General features: G+C 28.7%; 2 protein-coding genes across 4 annotated transcripts in view; one reads left to right on the forward strand and one right to left on the reverse strand.

Annotated features, from left to right (window-relative positions):
• LOC134726036 (DNA polymerase subunit gamma-2, mitochondrial-like) overlaps positions 1 to 8340 on the reverse strand; it is a 34683-nt gene extending 26343 nt beyond the window's left edge. The window contains exon 1 of one of the 2 annotated variants that reach the window (XM_063590404.1): positions 8268 to 8340. The gene's annotated coding sequence lies outside the window, so the exon portion shown is untranslated. The remainder of the gene's footprint in view (positions 1 to 8267) is intronic. The other variant, XM_063590406.1, reaches the window with a different exon arrangement.
• An 85-nt stretch (positions 8341 to 8425) lies between these two features.
• LOC134726037 (diacylglycerol lipase-beta-like) overlaps positions 8426 to 24118 on the forward strand; it is a 38272-nt gene continuing 22579 nt past the window's right edge. For both annotated transcript variants that reach the window (XM_063590407.1, XM_063590408.1), the window contains exons 1-2: positions 8426 to 8579; positions 23012 to 23482. In XM_063590407.1, the coding sequence (XP_063446477.1) occupies positions 8485 to 8579; positions 23012 to 23482 (566 nt within the window). In that variant the 5' untranslated portion in view covers positions 8426 to 8484. The remainder of the gene's footprint in view (positions 8580 to 23011; positions 23483 to 24118) is intronic.

Consider the following 24118-nt stretch of genomic DNA (forward strand, 5'->3'; position numbering starts at 1 on the left):
ATATATGACGAAAATTTTTCAAATTTTGCAGTCGTATAAAAGTAAGGGTAGGTAAGTTGTGATTTTTATTTTTAATTAATGTTTTTTTTTACATGGAGTCTATCTTATACCGTGAATACTATACGAATCCTAGATGGGAGCATAATTCTGACTTTAACAGCATGAACAGTGCATAATGAAAAATAACAACAAAAAATCTATGCTAACAAAAATTGGATTTTTTTTTTTTTGATGTTTCAAATGTGTGTTGAGGGAAAACCATTGTATATTATCTGTAATTTGATGTTATACCATACTTTGCTTATTAAATATGCAACTCAAGTAGAATCCAAAGGAAAGAAAGCGGGGCTTAGCCATGTGTTAGCTATGGTACAACATATTCATTTTCATGTTATTCCACAGCTGAAGCTCCACCCTCTAAAAAAGTTTTTTTTTTTAAGGTATCAAACTGAAATATTTAGGAATTAAAATGTAATAGGTCATGATCTTCATTTGTTTTCATTTTATAACAAAAATCAATAAATCATGTGTACCACATCTATAGAAACCTTTTTCAAACTAAGTAGGATTGTTATGAGTTCCCTTAATTTGGGAAAAATTACTTAGTTTCTTCTTTCAGTTCTGAAAAAAGAAAATCCAATAATACAATGTAGTACCATTTCCTTTACAAAAAATCAATTAAATTTCAATTAAAAAAAGGGGGAAGGGGGAGGTGTAACTATAGAGGAATAAAATATTGGCTACAAAAATTTGTGAAAAAAGGGGTTTTATTTGCGATCAAATAGGGGGTGATGTACATTAATAATGGCACTCCAGAGATCTGCCACTAAATGTTTAATCATTAAAGTTGTGTTAAAAAACAGTTTTAAGGTTTAAATGTACCCTTCTGTAGCCATTTTTGTACGAATTTTTCAAACCTCAATTGTATCAAAACTACAGGTTTTTTTTGTACTGGTATGGATAGTAAACCCCACATTGACAGAAACAAGTGCCTGTGATATATAGTACTAAAAAGTAAGGTTGTTGTCTCTTTGACACATTCCTCATTTCCATTCTCAATTTTAGTTACAGTAACTGAAACCACACATATTTTTATTTGGCTCTAAGGCCAACTTTTAACTTTCTTCTTTGTTTTCGATAATACTGAAGATTGTTATAATCTGTGATCTGTAATCTGTAATATATATTCTGCCAATGTAGGCACACCTCTTCCGAGTATTGGTTTTTCACATCATGAATAAAAATATCTTCCACCAATATCACTATACACTATTTACATTGTTCATCATATTCTTGACGATAAAATTGGACTTAATGTCAATATCATCAAATCATTAAATATTTTAAAATCTAAAAATATTTATCTAAAGATATCACTGTTTAAGAGTAGACAACCAATTGACACTTAGGATTCATAAAATGTTACTTTCTTTTCTTTTTCTTTATATCATCTAATTGCAACAGTCTATATCTTTCACAATGGAGATTGTAACATAATCGCCTACATTTTGGATCTATAATGTTCTGTATCACTTTAAAAACTTTTTCATTTCTTAACATTGTCATGTAATTAAAGGGATCTATGATCAGTTGTAAAATGTCAAAATGTTCACCTTTCATATTAAAGGCAGCTAGTTCTTCACTACAGGAATTAATTAAATCTTCCAAAATTGGTTTTCTGATATCTTCTAAACTTTTACACGTTAATAAGAAATGTGGTAAAGTTTCTTCTGTTTCATTACACAGTTTGCATATAGACAGTTCTGTATTACTTTTAAACTTGGCTCTAACTGTTTGCAGAATGTAACTCCCAGTAGCTATTTTCAATTTTGTAGGAATTCTAATAATTTCCCTTGAATTCATAGTATTTGTATTTGCAATAGGATGACATTGTCCTGGTTTATATATCAACGATAAGTATCTTAAACTGGTATAAAGTTTTGCTTGATTCAGTATCTTCTCAATCCAGAATTTTTGAACTTTGGAAGTTATTTCCCTTTTCCATTGGTATTTACTAATTGGATTAACTAAGTATTGTGCAGGATCATTAAGTTCATATTTCAAAAATATTTTCCTCAGTAAACTAAACCAACTATTACTATTAATAGATTTAACATTTAATTGCCTTTCCGCTAGTTGCCATTCAATAGAATTTTTTCCTTGTCTAGTAATATTTCCATAAAAAGTTAAAATTTTTACATCTATTTGAGCTTCTACAGGTAACATCCCAGAAATCATATATATAGCAGGATCTGCTACTGCTTTTGGTAAAGATAACAATTGTTTCAAGAACTTCTTAAATTGGATATTTAAAGTTTCTAAACATCTTCCTCTAGGGATTACTATTTCCAATCCATAAAACATTATCGGTATAATATAAGTATTCATTATTGACATTGAAGTTTGTGGATCTAGTCCATTTTCGCCATAAAGTCCAACCCCCATTAAACTATATAGTGTCCTTCTTGCTTTCTTTAAATTCTCATCTATTGTTGCTTTACATGAATCATCGTCTGTACGACATATTCCTATATGTGTTGCTTTATTAGAAGTTGGAAGAACAGAATTGCCTAAATTCCAAAAATTTTCATTTACTTTCTCATGGTGACGTGATTTAGACTGTATAACACAACTTTTTGCTGGTTGTAGTAAGTATGCCTCACGTTTACTAAAATCAAAGGCCATATCAATTAAAATTTGCGTTTCATACGGACAGTTACTAAGAATGGCTAGATCATCTGCGCAAGTAGGAGCACAACAAGAAATAGATCCAATTTTGCCTCCATATCCTGAATCAGCTAAAATGTCTAAAAGTGTATTTATATAGATTTTGTACAAGTCTGCACTAAGAGTCCCTCCTTGTCTTACGCCTTGTTCTATTCTAAAAGTGTCCGATATTTGATTATTCCATTTAACACAAGAAACAGCATTTTTATATAGATTATCAATAATTAAAATTGATTGTTCCGGAATTTTCATTTGATATAATCTTCTGATAAGCCCAGCATGTTTAACAGCATCGAATGCAGATTTTGCATCAAGCATAGTTATTATTATTTGATCATTTAACTCGATACATTCCTTGTGATATTCTTCTATAATAAAAGAGCAGTTTAATGGTGCTGTTCTTTTAGTAAAGCCACGTTGTAATGGATTTTGATATTTTATAATGTCAGGATTAATTCTGATCTTTAAAACAGCCTCAATGAGTTTGGATAATGTTGGAGTAATTGTTATTCCACGATAATTTTTACTGTCTTTACAACTTCCTTTATTCTTAAAGAGCGGAATTACTATCCCTAATTTCTGTTCGTCTGGTATATAACAAAGTCTAAAAGTACTATCCAAGAGTTCTTTAAGGTGATAAATAAGAGATTGTCCTCCATATAATAAGTTTTCAGTTGAAACTCCAAATATATCTGGTGATTTATTTAAATTTAATAACTTCAAAGCTTCTACTATTTCATTTTCAGTAATACTTTGGTGCTGAAACATAGCTCTACAAATGTCAATTATATCAATATATTCTTGTTCGATCTTTTGTTGATATTTGTTATCAAAATGTTCATGAATAGAATTTTTTGTTAAATTTTCAAAATGATGTTTCCATCCACTTAAAATGTTGTTTTCTGTACTATACACTGTGTCTCCTACAGATAGTTCATCTATATGATTACTTAATCTTCCCCTCTGTTTTTTAATAAGTCTATAAAATGAATTTTTGTTTTTGATATTTGCTTCCATTATTTTTTCTCTTTCATCGATTCTATTCATCGCAACTGCCTTGCGACAGTGTTTACGTAAATTATAAGTTGTCTCTTTTTTCTGAATATAAAGTTCATTCCTTGGATCTTCCGACCGCCCATTAATCTTCCATTGATAAAAAGCCTTTTTTTTCATTGCAATTGCGCCAGAAATATCTTCATTCATTACTTTTAATTTTGGTTTTCTATATCTTTTTCGAGGAGTTGGACAACAACTTTTTGCTGAATTGAAGAGTAAACTGTTCATATTTTGAAAAGCAATATCCACTTCATATTTATTTTCTAAAGATGATGAAAAATTATCTAATCCATTTTCAACTAAAGTTTTATATGCGTCTTTATCTATTTTTTTCCATGGAGTTTTTCCAGAGGGTAGAATATTTGAATTTGAACATTTCAGTTTTTCTTTAGCATTGATGATATATTTCAATTTTGCTTTAACAGGAAAATGATCAGACACGTTAGTAGCTACATTGTCCATTGTTTCCATACTGATCACATTCTCTTTAAAATCTTGTTTAAAAAGTAAAAAGTCAATAGTTGAAGTTCCTTTACCACTACAATTTACAAAAGTAATACCATTTTCTTCAGTATATAAACTATTTTCATTCAAAAAGTCTACTAAATATTTGTTTCTTCTCGTATCTATTTTACTTAAAATATTTTCGTTAAAATCGCCACCAATTATAATAGAGTGAGAGTCGCTATAGCTTTGAACGATTTCATGTAGTTGGTCTATACAGTTATAAAATTCTAATGAGTCAGATGGTGTTCCTTTACATGGTAAGTAAACAGATACTAGGAGTAGCTTTGAAGATCCTAAAAGTTCAACACAGCAAATTCTATCGTTTCCAATATCTAACGGATTAATAAAATTGTCAAGGTCTTTTCTCCATAAAATTCCTGTTCCCCCATAACCACGAGGTAAATTGGTTGGATTTATTGGATCTTTATCATCGACCGCTTTTCCAATTCCACAAATATTTTGATGAAGTTCATTAAGTAAATTCAGTTGAAAATTAAACAGCCAATGTTCTTGAATTAAAAATATATCTGTTGATTTAAAAAGTTCATCAAAAAACATACCACATGTTTGTATATTTTTACAATTAAAAGTTAAAATATTAAGTTCTTTCTTTTTATCATCCTCTCTACTTTCATGATTTAATTGTTCCATTATGTCGGTTGGACACTGAGGCTTGTTTTCCATAAAAAATTATTTCCATGTAAAGTTTTGGCAATGTTATTACTTTGGAAATATAAATTTTGTCCCAAATAGTCCCTAGGTTGATTACTTTGTGAATCACAATTTGTCCTTACTTGGTTGTCTGACGCTAATACATCAATAAGATTCGAATGAGTAACAGTTTGAGTATTGTCCGGAGACGTATCTTGAAACCATTGATTTTCATAATCACATCTACTTTCTGAATCACTATGACTCTCATTTACAGTTCCATAATTATTTATATAATATGAGTTGTGATGATCATAATAATATGGATATTGATGATAATAATTTTGGTAATCCCAATTATGTTGAGAATATTGATTTTCTGAGTTATCTTTCACATTTTGTTGATAAACATGATTTTGTGTATCCTTTAATTTATCATTGCTTTCAGTAATATTGTCAGATAATTTATCCAATTCATTTTCAATCTTGTCCACAATAAATTTTGTGACTTTATTCCTTACTTGTACCAGTAAATCTTCACTATTATCCCTATGACTATTTAAATTTCCAGATTCTGATTTTTCATTACGCAGGGAAGAGTTATTTTGATTTTCTTCCAATATAATAATTTTCCTATTCATTGTTTTTATGGTTTGTTCTAACTCTAAATTTCGGGCTTCAATTTGGTGAAGATAATCAAGAAGCTTGGTTTTCTCTTTAAGTTTTTCATTCACTGACAACTCTTTTAATTTCAGACTTTCTTCTTTTTTCTTTAATTTTAGTTCTAATTGACGCAATTCTTTCTGTTTCAACACACTATTTTCATTATCCTTATCTTGATTTTCTTTAGATTTATCAGTAATGTTTTTGTCTACACAGACTAAAGTTGGACGAGGTGAATTAACCTTCTTTACTGAAGTTTCAATATTCAAATGCAAATTTTCAGAATTTTGACTATGTGTTGCTTCACATCCTAGACATATTTTATTTTCTTTTCCCATACATTTTATGTGATAAGATTGATCACAGAATTCACAAATTTGTTCATCAGTATTTAACAACTCTAAACATAAGGCACAAGACCTTGGAAATTCCTCCAATAAAAGAGATTGAGCAAAAGTTACTTTGGGTATTACTTGATCTTTATCTATATGTTTTACTGAAGTATCGGATTCTATTCCATTTCCTTCTAAAAAAGATTCTTCATTAATCATGTTGACCAAAGGTAAGTTGATACTATCACATACTTGAGTATGAGTGGGAGAATTCACAGATAATACTTGCTTATCATCTATGGAGTCTATATCACAAATTGAACATATATAATGGTTTGTATCAGAATTATTCTCTAAAATGTTAATCATTTCACTTTTTAGTTTTTCGCAATTATAGTGTATCCAATGTTCACCCCTATTACACCAGACACTTCTAGATAAGCAATTTCTAGTACATTTAGGGCATACTTTAGGGTCCTTAATGTCATTACTACCAGCGGCAGCATTTGTAACAGCTTTAGATTGACTAATCTTTGTATTATCCACTACAACTGACGGATTATGACCGTTATTAATTGATGATAATAAAAAATCACATTGCTCTTTAATTTTGGTGTTGAGATGTTTATAGTCTACATCATTACTCATATGCGATGCAATTTTAGAAAATTCATCTATGAATGACATAAATTGTTTCCCATTCACTTCAATACGACATGTTGTATTAAAAATGTTCACCCTATATAATTGCTTTGACGGATTACTAACGTCAGCAAATGAAATTGACCTCTCAGATAATTTCTTTGATAAATCGAACCTTTCATGTACTGTTAGTTTTAAACTTTGGTTTGAGCTAAAATACTGGTCGAAGCATGTATTGAATTGCAAAAATGCAGCCGATGAAAACTGTATGATTAAATTCCCCCTTTTCAAAGTTGCTTGAATATCAATGTCTCTATTTGCAGCTTCCTTAATTTTATTCAAAGTTCTTTTCTCATTTAATACATAATTCTTAGTAGTTTGAATACTCTTGCTGGGTGTATATATTTTAGTTGGAACTAATTCTCTACTTGACCTTCTCGACATTTTGAATTTACTGTTGGTTGTATCTACTCAGAAACAGTGATTTGGAAAAAATGATTAAATAAAACAATTGTCTTCCTTAAAACTGTTCACTATATATTAAAAGTGTTCTATGTTTAAAAGGTAAAAGGACTGTTAATTAAAAACTTCTTTAAAATTTCTTCATAAAACCAAGATGGCGACTATGAATCGGCTATTTCTTTGTCTCGTGTATCTCATTTTCTTTCGAGAAATGGCAGTAAATGTATTTTCACTTTGCTAAAACATCATTCAGGGTTCTCATTGGCAATACAGGAAATAAAAGTTCACATTAAAACACTATCAAGTCTGTAAAAATCTGTAAAATCTGTAAAACTGGCTCTCAATAAATTACACAACCACCACCTTCAACCACCACACAATGCAAAAAGCCCATACCACATACTATAGTATTTCCTTTTAAGGTTCCACTAAAGTCAAAATATAGGACACTTCATAAACATCTAAACTTTGCCTGTATTTTTCAACCTATAATGAATAAAGTCATAAACTATGAAAACATATGTTCATTTAAACATACTTTACATATACACACTGTGTAAATTGTAAATAAACTTGAAATTGTTATCTTGTGGCCAAACCGGTTCTTGGGGTGAACACTAAATTTTCAAAAAAATCTGCAGGCCTGCAAGACGACTTAATTTGCTTAAAATTGGTATGGATGAATACTGTAACATGTAATGCAGGGCAAGCCAATAGTTGATTTTTCACATACATATGTTTTAATGGCATATTTGTCCAATTTCTGTATTGTACCTTCCATATTAGTTCACTTAGTTACATGAAATTAACTGAAACTCGAAAATCAATACCTTTTATAAAAAATCAACAATGGCTTGCCCTGCATTACATGTAATATTATTCGTCCATACCAATTTTAAGCAAATTAAGTCGTCTTGCAGGCCTGCAGATTTTTTTGAAAATTTAGTGTTCACCCCAAGAACCGGTTTGGCCACAACATAACAATTTCAAGTTTATTTACAATTAACACAGTGTGTATATGTAAAGTATGTTTTAATGAACATATGTTTTCATAGTTTATGACTTTATTCATTATAGGTTGAAAAATACAGGCAAAGTTTAGATGTTTATGAAGTGTCCTATATTTTGACTTTAGTGGAACCTTAAAGCAATAAAAGAATTTATTAAATGAAAATATTTTTTCTAAAAATAATCAAGTGACAACTTATTGAATAAGCATATGCCTACTTTATAAATTACTATCTCACTTCACAAAAAAAATGTTGTTTTGTTTACATCAGGGCACTACACGTGGTTCCGGTATAACAGTTTTATGAACAGAAATTTAATTGGTTCTTATGTAAAACTAAGCCAATGAGAAGGGGTTTAACAAAGTTATCTAGGAAACAACAGAAACATGGATGAATTTGTTTTGCTTTTTGGATTCTGAAACAGAAACTTGAAAATGCCTGGATTAATAGCATTTGGGAGGAAATGGGGAATAGGATCAGATGACTTTGTTTTCCCAGGAATTTTAGAAATATTTTGTAGAGTGATTTGGTAAATGTCCCAAATACTGATAATTTTAAGTATAAAAAAGATGTGGCATGTGTGGTATGATTGCCTATGAGAAAACTGTCCACAATAGACCAAAATGACACAGACGTTTTTAGGTCACCAGACGGCCTTCAACAATGAACAAAAGCCATACTGAATAGTCAGCTTTAAAAGGCCCCGATATAAGAATGTAAAACAATTCAAACGAGAAACTACAATGTAGCTGCCTTATTTCTGAATACATCTTATCGCTATTTAGTCCATTCCGGGAAAAACAGTTGTTTATACAACTTCCTGTTTGGTTCACCGGCCGAAAAATGGAGGTCATCAGTAGTGAGCTGAGTGAGAATAAACTTTAGAAAATTATCACCAAGAAACTATGATATAGTATGATCCACTTTTTCGAAATTAAAATTTAAGTAAAAAAATATTTTGTTTGAAGTATTTAGGGTAGTTTAAACAGGTCTCATTAAAAAGTATCATGCATGGTGAATTGTTTAAACAGGGTCCCAGATAGCTTCAACTGAATGAAAAAGTTGTGTAATTTTAGAACTTATCCGGAATGGAATAAATAGCGATTAGGTGTATAAATACGTTGCAGGGCCAGTATATGGCATCAGTATTTATAAACAAAAAATGAAGGAAAAACAAATATGTAACACATAAATGAACAACAACCCCTGAATAACAGGCTCCTGACTTGGGACAGACATATACAATGTACATAAATAATGATTATGTGGCGGGATGGAACATGTAAGTGGGATCCCAACCCTCCCCTAACCTGGGACAGTGGTTTAACTTTACAAGAACGAACTAAAAATCAGTTATAAAAGGCTTAACTCATCAGATTGACAAAAATACTAGTGGACATGGCCGGGAACATGTACATCCAGACAACAAAAAGACACTAGGAGCTGATCTGAGAGTAAACGCAGTTATCTGAAAGCTTAAGTTTAAAGCCTCTCACAACTTATAAAACAAATCATACATTTAAGACTAAAATATCTATCTGTACACATCCAACATCCAATGGATTTAGTGTAAAGATTTAGTGATAAGGTTCATCATAACAAATGGACATACAGTCAGGGGTACAAGTTATTTTTATTTACTTGGAGAAGTAAAAAAAAATAAACACATATATATAAGTGAATTAATAATGTTTAAATAATCTCCCTTTAAATTTTCTAAAAAATTAACCTGTATAAGTAAATTTTTCTTACAATCCTACAAATATTCTCAAGTTTTGAGATGTGAAATCAGGGCTTTTAGGATTTTTCCCAATTTGGCTCATATTTTTTAATTAGAGTTCAATGTTTCATCTCATTAATTCAACAAAGAAACTGATTGCGCAAAGATCTGAAGTATTTGCGCAAGGCCTTCAAAAATTGCTCCTTAGGGGCTTGTAAATGAGCAGTGTTCTGAAGATAACAGACGATTTTCATTGCCCATGAAATTACACTTAAATGTTTAGTAAAGACATCTGCAAAGGGCAGATAACTTAAAATTATATTAGAGCAAAGAAATCCTAAGAATTCAATAAAAGAAGATAGGATGACTTTTTTACTTATACAAGTAAAAAAAAAATCTAAATTTCTAAGGGACATAACTCAGCCAATATTTTTTTTTACCTATACAGGTAAATAAAATTCACTTGTTTAAGTAGCCTACAAATTTACTTCTATAAGAATATTAATATGACTTCTTCAAGTAATTAAAAAAAACTTGTTCAAGTAGTACCCCTGACTGACATATATGGCCATAGGAATCAGAAGTTCTATTAATAAAATTCTGCAAATAATAAATTCAACTAACAATAGAGTTTCTCGTAAAGTCGATTATCATTAGAGCTTCTAGTAAAGAAATTGGAAGTTCTTTCAATAAATTCTGTAAATAATAAGGTTGACTATACTAGCTATCAATAGAGCTTCTAGTAAAGAAATTGGAAGTTCTATCAATAAATTCTGTAAATAATAAGGTTGACTATCAATAGAGCTTCTAGTAAAGAAATCAGAAGTTCTATCAATAAATTCTGTAAATAATAAGGTTGACTATCAATAGAGCTTCTAGTAAAGAAATCGGAAGTTCTATCAATAAATTCTGTAAATAATAAGGTTGACTATCAATAGAGCTTCTAGTAAAGAAATTGGAAGTTCTATCAATAAATTCTGTAAATAATAAGGTTGACTATCAATAGAGCTTCTAGTAAAGAAATCAGAAGTTCTATCAATAAATTCTGTAAATAATAAGGTTGACTATCAATAGAGCTTCTTGTAAAGAAATCAGAAGTTCTATCAATAAATTCTGTAAATAATAAGGTTGACTATCAATAGAGCTTCTAGTAAAGAAATTGGAAGTTCTATCAATAAAATTCTGTAAATAATAAGGTTGACTATCAATAGAGCTTCTAGTAAAGAAATCGGAAGTTCTATCAATAAATTCTGTAAATAATAAGGTTGACTATCAATAGAGCTTCTAGTAAAGAAATCGGAAGTTCTATCAATAAATTCTGTAAATAATAAGGTTGACTATCAATAGAGCTTCTTGTAAAGAAATCGGAAGTTCTATCAATAAATTCTGTAAATAATAAGGTTGACTATCAATAGAGCTTCTAGTAAAGAAATCGGAAGTTCTATCAATAAATTCTGTAAATAATAAGGTTGACTATCAATAGAGCTTCTAGTAAAGAAATCGGAAGTTCTATCAATAAATTCTGTAAATAATAAGGTTGACTATCAATAGAGCTTCTTGTAAAGAAATCAGAAGTTCTATCAATAAAATTCTGTAAATAATAAGGTTGACTATCAATAGAGCTTCTTGTAAAGAAATCAGAAGTTCTATCAATAAAATTCTGTAAATAATAAGGTTGACTATCAATAGAGATTCATGTAAAGAAATCGGAAGTTCTATCAATAAATTCTGTAAATAATAAGGTTGACTATCAATAGAGCTTCTTGTAAAGAAATCGGAAGTTCTATCAATAAAATTCTGTAAATAATAAGGTTGACTATCAATAGAGCTTCTAGTAAAGAAATCGGAAGTTCTATCAATAAATTCTGTAAATAATAAGGTTGACTATCAATAGAGCTTCTTGTAAAGAAATCAGAAGTTCTATCAATAAATTCTGTAAATAATAAGGTTGACTATCAATAGAGCTTCTTGTAAAGAAATTAGAAGTTCTATCAATAAATTCTGTAAATAATAAGGTTGACTATCAATAGAGCTTCTTGTAAAGAAATCGGAAGTTCTATCAATAAAATTCTGTAAATAATAAGGTTGACTATCAATAGAGATTCATGTAAAGAAATCGGAAGTTCTATCAATAAATTCTGTAAATAATAAGGTTGACTATCAATAGAGCTTCTTGTAAAGAAATCGGAAGTTCTATCAATAAAATTCTGTAAATAATAAGGTTGACTATCAATAGAGCTTCTAGTAAAGAAATCGGAAGTTCTATCAATAAATTCTGTAAATAATAAGGTTGACTATCAATAGAGCTTCTTGTAAAGAAATCAGAAGTTCTATCAATAAATTCTGTAAATAATAAGGTTGACTATCAATAGAGATTCATGTAAAGAAATCAGAAGTTCTATCAATAAATTCTGTAAATAATTAGGTTGACTATCAATAGAGCTTCTTGTAAAGAAATCGGAAGTTCTATCAATAAATTCTGTAAATAATAAGGTTGACTATCAATAGAGCTTCTTGTAAAGAAATCGGAAGTTCTATCAATAAAATTCTGTAAATAATAAGGTTGACTATCAATAGAGCTTCTAGTAAAGAAATCGGAAGTTCTATCAATAAATTCTGTAAATAATAAGGTTGACTATCAATAGAGCTTCTTGTAAAGAAATCGGAAGTTCTATCAATAAATTCTGTAAATAATAAGGTTGACTATCAATAGAGCTTCTTGTAAAGAAATCGGAAGTTCTATCAATAAAATTCTGTAAATAATAAGGTTGACTATCACTAGAGCTTCTAGTAAAGAAATTGGAAGTTCTATCAATAAATTCTGTAAATAATAAGGTCGACCAACAATAGAGCTTCTAGTAAAGAAATTGGAAGTTCTATCAATAAATTCTGTAAATAATAAGGTTGACTATCAATAGAGCTTCTTGTAAAGAAATTGGAAGTTCTATCAATAAATTCTGTAAATAATAAGGTTGACTATCAATAGAGCTTCTAGTAAAGAAATTAGAAGTTCTATCAATAAATTCTGTAAATAATAAGGTTGACTATCAATAGAGCTTCTTGTAAAGAAATCGGAAGTTCTATCAATAAATTCTGTAAATAATAAGGTTGACTATCAATAGAGCTTCTTGTAAAGAAATCGGAAGTTCTATCAATAAAATTCTGTAAATAATAAGGTTGACTATCAATAGAGCTTCTTGTAAAGAAATCAGAAGTTCTATCAATAAATTCTGTAAATAATAAGGTTGACTATCAATAGAGCTTCTTGTAAAGAAATTGGAAGTTCTATCAATAAATTCTGTAAATAATAAGGTTGACTATCAATAGAGCTTCTAGTAAAGAAATTGGAAGTTCTATCAATAAATTCTGTAAATAATAAGGTTGACTATCAATAGAGCTTCTTGTAAAGAAATCGGAAGTTCTATCAATAAAATTCTGTAAATAATAAGGTTGACTATCAATAGAGCTTCTAGTAAAGAAATCGGAAGTTCTATCAATAAAATTCTGTAAATAATAAGGTTGACTATCAATAGAGCTTCTAGTAAAGAAATCGGAAGTTCTATCAATAAATTCTGTAAATAATAAGGTTGACTATCAATAGAGCTTCTTGTAAAGAAATCGGAAGTTCTATCAATAAATTCTGTAAATAATAAGGTTGACTATCAATAGAGCTTCTAGTAAAGAAATCGGAAGTTCTATCAATAAAATTCTGTAAATAATAAGGTTGACTATCAATAGAGCTTCTTGTAAAGAAATCGGAAGTTCTATCAATAAATTCTGTAAATAATAAGGTTGACTATCAATAGAGCTTCTTGTAAAGAAATCGGAAGTTCTATCAATAAAATTCTGTAAATAATAAGGTTGACTATCAATAGAGCTTCTAGTAAAGAAATCGGAAGTTCTATCAATAAATTCTGTAAATAATAAGGTTGACTATCAATAGAGCTTCTTGTAAAGAAATCGGAAGTTCTATCAATAAATTCTGTAAATAATAAGGTTGACTATCAATAGAGCTTCTAGTAAAGAAATCAGAAGTTCTATCAATAAATTCTGTAAATAATAAGGTTGACTATCAATAGAGCTTCTTGTAAAGAAATCGGAAGTTCTATCAATAAAATTCTGTAAATAATAAGGTTGACTATCAATAGAGCTTCTAGTAAAGAAATCGGAAGTTCTATCAATAAATTCTGTAAATAATAAGGTTGACTATCAATAGAGCTTCTTGTAAAGAAATTGGAAGTTCTATCAATAAATTCTGTAAATAATAAGGTTGACTATCAATAGAGCTTCTTGTAAAGAAATCGGAAGTTCTATCAATAAATTCTGTAAATAATAAGGTTGACTATCAATAGAGCTTCTTGTAAAGAAATCGGAAGTTCTATCAATAAAATTCTGTAAATAATAAGGTTGACTATCAATAGAGCTTCTTGTAAAGAAATCAGAAGTTCTATCAATAAATTCTGTAAATAATAAGGTTGACTATCAATAGAGCTTCTTGTAAAGAAATTGGAAGTTCTATCAATAAATTCTGTAAATAATAAGGTTGACTATCAATAGAGCTTCTAGTAAAGAAATTGGAAGTTCTATCAATAAATTCCGTAAATAATAAGGTTGACTATCAATAGAGCTTCTAGTAAAGAAATCGGAAGTTCTATCAATAAATTCTGTAAATAATAAGGTTGACTATCAATAGAGCTTCTAGTAAAGAAATCGGAAGTTCTATCAATAAATTCTGTAAATAATAAGGTCGACTATCAATAGAGCTTCTAGTAAAGAAATTGGAAGTTCTATCAATAAAATTCTGTAAATAATAAGGTTGACTATCAATAGAGCTTCTTGTAAAGAAATTGGAAGTTCTATCAATAAATTCTGTAAATAATAAGGTTGACTATCAATAGAGCTTCTTGTAAAGAAATCGGAAGTTCTATCAATAAATTCTGTAAATAATAAGGTTGACTATCAATAGAGCTTCTTGTAAAGAAATCGGAAGTTCTATCAATAAATTCTGTAAATAATAAGGTTGACTATCAATAGAGCTTCTTGTAAAGAAATCGGAAGTTCTATCAATAAAATTCTGTAAATAATTAGGTTGACTGTCAATAGAGCTTCTTGTAAAGAAATCGGAAGTTCTATCAATAAATTCTGTAAATAATAAGGTTGACTATCAATAGAGCTTCTAGTAAAGAAATCGGAAGTTCTATCAATAAATTCTGTAAATAATAAGGTTGACTATCAATAGAGCTTCTTGTAAAGAAATTGGAAGTTCTATCAATAAATTCTGTAAATAATAAGGTTGACTATCAATAGAGCTTCTTGTAAAGAAATTGGAAGTTCTATCAATAAATTCTGTAAATAATAAGGTTGACTATCAATAGAGCTTCTTGTAAAGAAATCAGAAGTTCTATCAATAAATTCTGTAAATAATAAGGTTGACTATCAATAGAGCTTCTAGTAAAGAAATTGGAAGTTCTATCAATAAAATTCTGTAAATAATAAGGTTGACTATCAATAGAGCTTCTTGTAAAGAAATCGGAAGTTCTATCAATAAATTCTGTAAATAATAAGGTTGACTATCAATAGAGCTTCTTGTAAAGAAATCAGAAGTTCTATCAATAAATTCTGTAAATAATAAGGTTGACTATCAATAGAGCTTCTTGTAAAGAAATCGGAAGTTCTATCAATAAATTCTGTAAATAATAAGGTTGACTATCAATAGAGCTTCTAGTAAAGAAATCGGAAGTTCTATCAATAAATTCTGTAAATAATAAGGTTGACTATCAATAGAGCTTCTAGTAAAGAAATCGGAAGTTCTATCAATAAATTCTGTAAATAATAAGGTTGACTATCAATAGAGCTTCTTGTAAAGAAATCGGAAGTTCTATCAATAAATTCTGTACATAATAAGGTTGACTATCAATAGAGCTTCTAGTAAAGAAATCGGAAGTTCTATCAATAAATTCTGTAAATAATAAGGTTGACTATCAATAGAGCTTCTAGTAAAGAAATCGGAAGTTCTATCAATAAAATTCTGTAAATAATAAGGTTGACTATCAATAGAGATTCATGTAAAGAAATCGGAAGTTCTATCAATAAATTCTGTAAATAATAAGGTTGACTATCAATAGAGCTTCTAGTAAAGAAATCGGAAGTTCTATCAATAAATTCTGTAAATAATAAGGTTGACTATCAATAGAGATTCATGTAAAGAAATCGGAAGTTCTATCAATAAATTCTGTAAATAATAAGGTTGACTATCAATAGAGCTTCTAGTAAAGAAATTGGAAGTTCTATCAATAAAATTCTGTAAATAATAAGGTTGACTATCAATAGAGATTCATGTAAAGAAATCGGAAGTTCTATCAATAAAATTCTGTAAATAATAAGGTTGACTATCAATAGAGATTCATGTAAAGAAATCAGAAGTTCTATCAATAAATTCTGTAAATAATAAGGTTGACTATCAATAGAGCTTCTAGTAAAGAAATCGGAAGTTCTATCAATAAAATTCTGTAAATAATAAGGTTGACTATCAATAGAGATTCATGTAAAGAAATCAGAAGTTCTATCAATAAATTCTGTAAATAATAAGGTTGACTATCAATAGAGCTTCTTGTAAAGAAATCGGAAGTTCTATCAATAAATTCTGTAAATAATAAGGTTGACTATCAATAGAGATTCTTGTAAAGAAATCAGAAGTTCTATCAATAAAATTCTGTAAATAATAAGGTTGACTATCAATAGAGATTCATGTAAAGAAATCAGAAGTTCTATCAATAAAATTCTGTAAATAATAAGGTTGACTATCAATAGAGCTTCTTGTAAAGAAATTGGAAGTTCTATCAATAAATTCTGTAAATAATAAGGTTGACTATCAATAGAGCTTCTTGTAAAGAAATTGGAAGTTCTATCAATAAAATTCTGTAAATAATAAGGTTGACTATCAATAGAGATTCATGTAAAGAAATCAGAAGTTCTATCAATAAAATTCTGTAAATAATAAGGTTGACTATCAATAGAGCTTCTTGTAAAGAAATCGGAAGTTCTATCAATAAATTCTGTAAATAATAAGGTTGACTATCAATAGAGATTCTTGTAAAGAAATCAGAAGTTCTATCAATAAAATTCTGTAAATAATAAGGTTGACTATCAATAGAGATTCATGTAAAGAAATCAGAAGTTCTATCAATAAAATTCTGTAAATAATAAGGTTGACTATCAATAGAGCTTCTTGTAAAGAAATTGGAAGTTCTATCAATAAATTCTGTAAATAATAAGGTTGACTATCAATAGAGCTTCTTGTAAAGAAATTGGAAGTTCTATCAATAAATTCTGTAAATAATAAGGTTGACTATCAATAGAGATTCATGTAAAGAAATCAGAAGTTCTATCAATAAAATTCTGTAAATAATAAGGTTGACTATCAATAGAGATTCATGTAAAGAAATCGGAAGTTCTATCAATAAATTCTGTAAATAATAAGGTTGACTATCAATAGAGATTCATGTAAAGAAATCAGAAGTTCTATCAATAAATTCTGTAAATAATAAGGTTGATTATCATTAGAGCTTCTAGTAAAGAAATTGGAAGTTCTATCAATAAATTCTGTAAATAATAAGGTTGACTATCAATAGAGCTTCTTGTAAAGAAATCAGAAGTTCTATCAATAAATTCTGTAAATAATAAGGTTGACTATCAATAGAGATTCATGTAAAGAAATCGGAAGTTCTATCAATAAAATTCTGTAAATAATAAGGTTGACTATCAATAGAGATTCATGTAAAGAAATCGGAAGTTCTATCAATAAATTCTGTAAATAATAAGGTTGACTATCAATAGAGATTCATGTAAAGAAATCGGAAGTTCTATCAATAAATTCTGTAAATAATAAGGTTGACTATCAATAGAGCTTCTTGTAAAGAAATCAGAAGTTCTATCAATAAATTCTGTAAATAATAAGGTTGACTATCAATAGAGCTTCTTGTAAAGAAATCAGAAGTTCTATCAATAAATTCTGTAAATAATAAGGTTGACTATCAATAGAGCTTCTTGTAAAGAAATCAGAAGTTCTATCAATAAATTCTGTAAATAATAAGGTTGACTATCAATAGAGATTCATGTAAAGAAATCGGAAGTTCTATCAATAAATTCTGTAAATAATAAGGTTGACTATCAATAGAGCTTCTTGTAAAGAAATTGGAAGTTCTATCAATAAATTCTGTAAATAATAAGGTTGACTATCAATAGAGCTTCTTGTAAAGAAATCAGAAGTTCTATCAATAAATTCTGTAAATAATAAGGTTGACTATCAATAGAGATTCATGTAAAGAAATCGGAAGTTCTATCAATAAATTCTGTAAATAATAAGGTTGACTATCAATAGAGCTTCTTGTAAAGAAATTGGAAGTTCTATCAATAAATTCTGTAAATAATAAGGTTGACTATCAATAGAGCTTCTAGTAAAGAAATTGGAAGTTCTATCAATAAATTCTGTAAATAATAAGGTTGACTATCAATAGAGCTTCTTGTAAAGAAATCAGAAGTTCTATCAATAAATTCTGTAAATAATAAGGTTGACTATCAATAGAGATTCATGTAAAGAAATCGGAAGTTCTATCAATAAATTCTGTAAATAATAAGGTTGACTATCAATAGAGCTTCTTGTAAAGAAATTGGAAGTTCTATCAATAAATTCTGTAAATAATAAGGTTGACTATCAATAGAGCTTCTTGTAAAGAAATCAGAAGTTCTATCAATAAATTCTGTAAATAATAAGGTTGACTATCAATAGAGATTCATGTAAAGAAATCGGAAGTTCTATCAATAAATTCTGTAAATAATAAGGTTGACTATCAATAGAGCTTCTTGTAAAGAAATCAGAAGTTCTATCAATAAATTCTGTAAATAATAAGGTTGACTATCAATAGAGCTTCTAGTAAAGAAATCGGAAGTTCTATCAATAAATTCTGTAAATAATAAGGTTGACTATCAATAGAGCTTCTTGTAAAGAAATCGGAAGTTCTATCAATAAATTCTGTAAATAATAAGGTTGACTATCAATAGAGCTTCTAGTAAAGAAATCGGAAGTTCTATCAATAAATTCTGTAAATAATAAGGTTGACTATCAATAGAGCTTCTTGTAAAGAAATTGGAAGTTCTATCAATAAAATTCTGTAAATAATAAGGACTATCAATAGAACTTCTAGTAAAGAAATCAGAAGTTCTATCAATAAAATTCTGTAAATAATAAGGTTGACTATCAATAGAGCTTCTTGTAAAGAAATCAGAAGTTCTATCAATAAATTCTGTAAATAATAAGGTTGACTATCAATAGAGATTCATGTAAAGAAATCGGAAGTTCTATCAATAAATTCTGTAAATAATAAGGTTGACTCTCAATAGAGCTTCTTGTAAAGAAATTAGAAGTTCTATCAATAAATTCTGTAAATAATAAGGTTGACTATCAATAGAGCTTCTTGTAAAGAAATTGGAAGTTCTATCAATAAATTCTGTAAATAATAAGGTTGACTATCAATAGAGCTTCTTGTAAAGAAATTGGAAGTTCTATCAATAAATTCTGTAAATAATAAGGTTGACTATCAATAGAGATTCATGTAAAGAAATCGGAAGTTCTATCAATAAATTCTGTAAATAATAAGGTTGACTATCAATAGAGCTTCTTGTAAAGAAATTAGAAGTTCTATCAATAAATTCTGTAAATAATAAGGTTGACTATCAATAGAGCTTCTTGTAAAGAAATCAGAAGTTCTATCAATAAATTCTGTAAATAATAAGGTTGACTATCAATAGAGCTTCTAGTAAAGAAATCGGAAGTTCTATCAATAAATTCTGTAAATAATAAGGTTGACTATCAATAGAGCTTCTTGTAAAGAAATTGGAAGTTCTATCAATAAAATTCTGTAAATAATAAGGTTGACTATCAATAGAGCTTCTTGTAAAGAAATCGGAAGTTCTATCAATAAATTCTGTAAATAATAAGGTTGACTATCAATAGAGCTTCTTGTAAAGAAATCAGAAGTTCTATCAATAAAATTCTGTAAATAATAAGGTTGACTATCAATAGAGCTTCTTGTAAAGAAATCGGAAGTTCTATCAATAAATTCTGTAAATAATAAGGTTGACTATCAATAGAGCTTCTAGTAAAGAAATCGGAAGTTCTATCAATAAATTCTGTAAATAATAAGGTTGACTATCAATAGAGCTTCTAGTAAAGAAATCGGAAGTTCTATCAATAAATTCTGTAAATAATAAGGTTGACTATCAATAGAGCTTCTTGTAAAGAAATCGGAAGTTCTATCAATAAATTCTGTAAATAATAAGGTTGACTATCAATAGAGCTTCTTGTAAAGAAATCAGAAGTTCTATCAATAAAATTCTGTAAATAATAAGGTTGACTATCAATAGAGCTTCTTGTAAAGAAATCGGAAGTTCTATCAATAAATTCTGTAAATAATAAGGTTGACTATCAATAGAGCTTCTTGTAAAGAAATCAGAAGTTCTATCAATAAATTCTGTAAATAATAAGGTTGACTATCAATAGAGCTTCTAGTAAAGAAATCGGAAGTTCTATCAATAAATTCTGTAAATAATAAGGTTGACTATCAATAGAGCTTCTTGTAAAGAAATCGGAAGTTCTATCAATAAATTCTGTAAATAATAAGGTTGACTATCAATAGAGCTTCTTGTAAAGAAATTGGAAGTTCTATCAATAAATTCTGTACATAATAAGGTTGACTATCAATAGAGCTTCTAGTAAAGAAATCGGAAGTTCTATCAATAAAATTCTGTAAATAATAAGGTTGACTATCAATAGAGCTTCTAGTAAAGAAATCGGAAGTTCTATCAATAAAATTCTGTAAATAATAAGGTTGACTATCAATAGAGCTTCTAGTAAAGAAATTGGAAGTTCTATCAATAAAATTCTGTAAATAATAAGGTTGACTATCAATAGAGATTCATGTAAAGAAATCAGAAGTTCTATCAATAAATTCTGTAAATAATAAGGTTGACTATCAATAGAGCTTCTTGTAAAGAAATCAGAAGTTCTATCAATAAATTCTGTAAATAATAAGGTTGACTATCAATAGAGCTTCTAGTAAAGAAATTGGAAGTTCTATCAATAAATTCTGTAAATAATAAGGTTGACTATCAATAGAGCTTCTTGTAAAGAAATCAGAAGTTCTATCAATAAATTCTGTAAATAATAAGGTTGACTATCAATAGAGCTTCTAGTAAAGAAATCGGAAGTTCTATCAATAAATTCTGTAAATAATAAGGTTGACTATCAATAGAGCTTCTTGTAAAGAAATCGGAAGTTCTATCAATAAATTCTGTAAATAATAAGGTTGACTATCAATAGAGCTTCTTGTAAAGAAATTGGAAGTTCTATCAATAAAATTCTGTAAATAATAAGGTTGACTATCAATAGAGCTTCTAGTAAAGAAATCGGAAGTTCTATCAATAAAATTCTGTAAATAATAAGGTTGACTATCAATAGAGCTTCTTGTAAAGAAATCGGAAGTTCTATCAATAAATTCTGTAAATAATAAGGTTGACTATCAATAGAGCTTCTAGTAAAGAAATCGGAAGTTCTATCAATAAATTCTGTAAATAATAAGGTTGACTATCAATAGAGCTTCTTGTAAAGAAATTGGAAGTTCTATCAATAAATTCTGTAAATAATAAGGTTGACTATCAATAGAGCTTCTTGTAAAGAAATCGGAAGTTCTATCAATAAATTCTGTAAATAATAAGGTTGACTATCAATAGAGCTTCTAGTAAAGAAATTGGAAGTTCTATCAATAAATTCTGTAAATAATAAGGTTGACTATCAATAGAGCTTCTAGTAAAGAAATTGGAAGTTCTATCAATAAATTCTGTAAATAATAAGGTTGACTATCAATAGAGCTTCTTGTAAAGAAATCGGAAGTTCTATCAATAAAATTCTGTAAATAATAAGGTTGACTATCAATAGAGCTTCTTGTAGAGAAATTGGAAGTTCTATCAATAAAATTCTGTAAATAATAAGGTTGACTATCAATAGAGCTTCTAGTAAAGAAATCGGAAGTTCTATCAATAAAATTCTGTAAATAATAAGGTTGACTATCAATAGAGATTCATGTAAAGAAATCGGAAGTTCTATCAATAAATTCTGTAAATAATAAGGTTGACTATCAATAGAGCTTCTTGTAAAGAAATTGGAAGTTCTATCAATAAAATTCTGTAAATAATAAGGTTGACTATCAATAGAGCTTCTTGTAAAGAAATTGGAAGTTCTATCAATAAATTCTGTAAATAATAAGGTTGACTATCAATAGAGCTTCTAGTAAAGAAATTGGAAGTTCTATCAATAAATTCTGTAAATAATAAGGTTGACTATCAATAGAGCTTCTAGTAAAGAAATTGGAAGTTCTATCAATAAATTCTGTAAATAATAAGGTTGACTATCAATAGAGCTTCTTGTAAAGAAATCGGAAGTTCGATCAATAAATTCTGTAAATAATAAGGTTGACTATCAATAGAGCTTCTAGTAAAGAAATCGGAAGTTCTATCAATAAATTCTGTAAATAATAAGGTTGACTATCAATAGAGCTTCTTGTAGAGAATCAATCGACAGGAATGCAATGCATTTTTCCATGATTTTTCCTAAATATATATTAAAAAGCTAATCAGCATGGATTAATGTACTGAATTATACTCTTGGGTATTTACACTGAATAAAAATCATGTATTTATGTACTTTTCCAGGCTTTTAGGGAAGTTATCAAGAGATAGTCCCTTTATAGTTCTGTTACAGAATCCATAATGATCAATAAACGGGAATTGTTGTTCAAAATATGTGTTCTATAGAGTGAGACACTACAAAGCATGTGTTCTATAGAGTGAGACACTACAAAGCATGTGTTCTATAGAGTGAGACACTACAAAGCATGTGTTCTATAGAGTGAGACACTACAAATCATGTTTTGTATAGACTTGATATAATTGAAAAATATTAAGATTACATGTACAAATTCATTGAAAACCGAGTCACTGAAATAGTTGGTGTACATGTAATTGTTATTTTAAGATTTTTAGGTGATAAATTGTTAATAATTTGAGCAATGATGTATCCTTCCTGTTGCTGTAAATGCCTGTAATGACTATAGGAGTGTTTTATTTTTTATTTCCAGGTTGATATTTATGTCAGTTGTGTATAGGAGTGTTTTATTTTTTATTTCCAGGTTGATATTTATGTCAGTTGTGTATAACCTGCACCAAGATGCCTTTATTAGATGTACAGAAGGAAGTTATCTACAGGTCTATTGTATTGGAATTCTTGTCATAATGTGTGTGTGTATAATCAGTACGTGTATAAGTGTGTTTATCAGCTCCCGTGGATCTATAATGAATGCTCAGCCTAGGAGGAAATTTGTCAAGATTCTTTATGTACGGTCAGTTCTTGCCATCGTAGAAGTTATTTGGAATATATTAGGAAGTTATTGGGCTTTTGGAATGAAGACTACATGTGAACATAGTGTAGAACTAGCTGTTAAAATCACTGTTATTGTATTCTGGGTTCTAGCCGTAACTGTGTTCATTGCTTTTTTATTTGTGTTCGGTATTTTAGGGGGATCAAAGAAATCAAATCATGAGGGACTATACAGCAAAGAAAGTGGTGCTTCTTCTTCTGCCATAAACAAGTGGGAAAAAAGGTTAGACTGTTAATAGATTTTCTATTTATATTATATTTATTATGTACATGCATTACCCTGCTTGAAAAATTCACATCTTGATTGATAATTATTGCAAAATTTCCTTTCCAAATCTCTCTCTTCCTCAGCCAATTATTATCTTGTTACATGTACATGTATAGTGAGACATGTATTATTCTGTAGCAATGGGGATAAAAGTATGCATTTACATCAGTAGCTGGTAATTATAGAAAGACATTAAAAACTGAGTACTAAGTGAGTAAATCAAATTCTTTGATTATGGAGTTCTATCAGATTTACTGTACTTTGAAGCATTTTGAGTTTAAACATGATAAACAATATGTGATTCAAGAGATTATCAAAGATCAGTCATTGAAGCCTAAATCCTAAATAGATAAGAATGCACAAGGTCACAAGAATACAGAAGAATTAATTGCTATTACTGATCTCATGACAGAACACGAAATTTAAAAATGATTAGCATATTAGATATGCGACATGGTTTTTGTGTGAACATGTACATGTAATTATGAAAAAGAAGATGTGGTATGATTGCCAATGAGAAACTCATCACAAGAGACCAAATGAAACAGAAACAAGCAACTAAAGGTAATACATGTAGTAGCACCTTCAACA

Source organism: Mytilus trossulus, chromosome 7 (genome assembly GCF_036588685.1).
Source record: "Mytilus trossulus isolate FHL-02 chromosome 7, PNRI_Mtr1.1.1.hap1, whole genome shotgun sequence".
NCBI lineage: Eukaryota > Metazoa > Mollusca > Bivalvia > Mytilida > Mytilidae > Mytilus > Mytilus trossulus.